The sequence below is a fragment of the Alosa pseudoharengus genome, unplaced genomic scaffold, assembly GCF_046254945.1.
Source record: "Alosa pseudoharengus isolate Yale_2024_CS ecotype anadromous, Long Island Sound unplaced genomic scaffold, YU_APseudo_1.1 YU_APseudo_1.1_scf_21, whole genome shotgun sequence".
NCBI classification, from domain to species: Eukaryota; Metazoa; Chordata; class Actinopteri; order Clupeiformes; family Clupeidae; genus Alosa; species Alosa pseudoharengus.
The window spans coordinates 12,195,971-12,198,470 of NW_027468674.1; the positions used below are offsets into that span (position 1 = coordinate 12,195,971).

General features: G+C 44.6%; 1 protein-coding gene across 2 annotated transcripts in view; it reads right to left on the bottom strand.

The window, feature by feature from the left end:
- wnk4a (WNK lysine deficient protein kinase 4a) overlaps positions 1 to 2,500 on the bottom strand; it is a 63,994-nt gene that overhangs the window by 14,756 nt on the left and 46,738 nt on the right. For both annotated transcript variants that reach the window (XM_076297896.1, XM_076297895.1), the window contains exons 11-12: positions 1,747 to 1,863; positions 1,189 to 1,350 (exon numbers count right to left, since the gene is read on the bottom strand). In XM_076297896.1, coding sequence (XP_076154011.1) covers positions 1,189 to 1,350; positions 1,747 to 1,863 — 279 coding nt within the window. The remainder of the gene's footprint in view (positions 1 to 1,188; positions 1,351 to 1,746; positions 1,864 to 2,500) is intronic.

Genomic DNA, 2,500 nt, shown 5'->3' on the forward strand with positions numbered 1-2,500 from the left:
ACACACACACACACACACACACACACTTATATAAACATGTAACGTCACACAAGTAACATATGGGCAGTCTTTACCTTAAAACATTATTATTTTTTTGACAAAAACAACCATGTATGGAGGCACGCACACACTCACACAAGCAAATGTGCACACACACACACACACACACACACACACACACACACAGCGTCTTAGAAGATTGCAGGAGACTGATTGGTTGACTTTGTGGGCTTTAGACGTAGCAGCAGCAGAGCCGCAGGGGAGAGTGGAGAGGAAGAGGCGGGATTTAGGAGCTTTACTACAAACAACATTCACTTACTGCTAACCTCTCTCTCTCTCCCTCTCTCTCTCTTGTTCTCTGTCTCCCTCCCTCTCTCTCTCTCTCTCTCTCTTGTTCTCTGTCTCCCTCCCTCTCTCTCTCTCGTTCTCTTTCTCCCTCCCTCCCCCCTCCCTCTCTCTCTCTCTCTCTTGTTCTCTTTCTCTCTCTCTCTCTCCCTCTCTCTCTCTCTTCCACTCCTCTCTCTATCCTGTCTGGAATGCTATCATTATCTCTGCTTGTTCTCTGTCCATCTCTCTCTGTCTTGGTTTCTTTCTGCCTTTTTTGTGTTTTTTATTAGCCTTTTCCTCCTCTCTCTCTCTCTCTATCTCTCTCTTTCTCTCTACCCTTGTCCTCCTCTCTCTCTCTCTCTCTTTCTCCCTTTTTTTTCATTGGTACTGCTCTCTGCTCTGTCTTTCTTCCACTTTTTCTCCTTCCGTTTCTAAGCTTCTACTCAAAGAGAGTATTTCAGCTAACAGGGGAAGCATTGACTAGACTCGGTGATCATACAAAGGGGTTCAAGGTCACACAAGTGTGTGTGTGTGTGTGTGCGTGTGTGTATGTGTGTTTGTGTATATGTGTATTTGTGTGTGTGTGTGTGTGTGTATGTGTGTTTGTGTATACGTGTATTTGTGTGTGTGTGTGTGTGTGTGTGTATGTGTGTATGTGTGTGTGTGTGTGTGTGTGTTTGTGTATATGTGTATTTGTGTGTGTGTGTGTGTGTGTGTGTGTGTGTGTGTGTGTGTGTGTGTATGTGTGTTTGTGTATATGTGTATTTGTGTGTGTGTGTGCAAGTTTGTGTGTGTGTGTGTGTGTGTGTGTGTGTGTGTGTGTGTGTGTGTGTGTGCCAGGGCTCAGGTGTGGGGGCTCACCTGGGAGGAGGAGAGAGCTCCGGTCCCACTCAGGTAAGGGGGGCGCATCATGCCGTGGTCCTCAAGCTCTTTCTCCATCAGAGACTCCGCCCGCTTGATGATGTCACACATGCGGTGGATAAACCCCTCCTGCTCCGAGGGGAGGATGAACTCATTGTGTACCTGAAGAGAGAAAGAGAGAGAGAGAGAGAGAGAGAGAGAGAGAGATGAGAACACACAAAGAAATAAACAAGATGTTTTTCAGTGTTGAATGAAAGTATACAAACTGTTTGAGAATAAATTGGAAACAGCTGATTTTAAAGTTGTCTGATGCTAAGGGAGGCAACACTGAATAACTAGTTGAAACAAACACTAGACATTGCTTATAAATAGATACTGTTTCTGTATACATTCTTGTGTTAAAATTTGTTTGGTTTGGCAACAGTGCTTTGAAACCAGTCATGCCAGTAAAAGCTCATCTGAATTGAGTTGAATTGAATTGAAAGGGGGATGAGTGAGAGAAGGAGAGAGAAAGAGAAGAAGGGAGAGAGAGAAAAAGAGGAGTAATCGGGTAGTCACCATGACGGCTGCAATGTCTTCTGGGTTGTCCCCATCCAGGTCGAACTTGAAGGTGACCATCTTGTCATTGTGGGTCTGCAGTTGGCATTCGACAACGCGGTCTACTTTATCAGACAGCTGAGAGGAAGAGAGGGGAGAGTAATAAACATCTCATTTTTCATTTCATTTATTTATTTATGAGGACAACATACACTGATTAATATGTCTCTCTGATGATCTAATAACCATCATTTGGCTTGGCCAGTTGTTCAACCGACAGTTGCACCAAGTGTGTGTGTGTGTGTGTGTGTGTGTGTGTGTGTGTGTGTGTGTGTGTGTGTGTGTGTGTTTGTGGAGAGAGAGAGAGAAAGTTTGTGTGAGAGTTGGGTGGGGGTGGGGGGTAGTTAAATGTGTGTGTTTTTCTGTGTGTGTGTGTAAGTGATGGCTTCCTTATGTTCTGTTCTATGTGTGTGTGTGTGTGTGTGTGTGTGTGTGTGTGTGTGTGTGTGGGTGGGTGGGTGGGTGCATGTTTGTTTGGGTTTACGGCCCATTGATACTGAATGAAAGCAAATCCAATCTGTTCCTTTTCAGATGCTGGTGTTTCGTAACCACCACTATTCTCTCAGCCAGCATATTATACACACCAAACACACACACACACACACACACACACACACACCAAACACACACACACACACACACACCAAACACACACACACACCAAACACACACACAAATATATACACACACACAAATACACACCACACACACATAC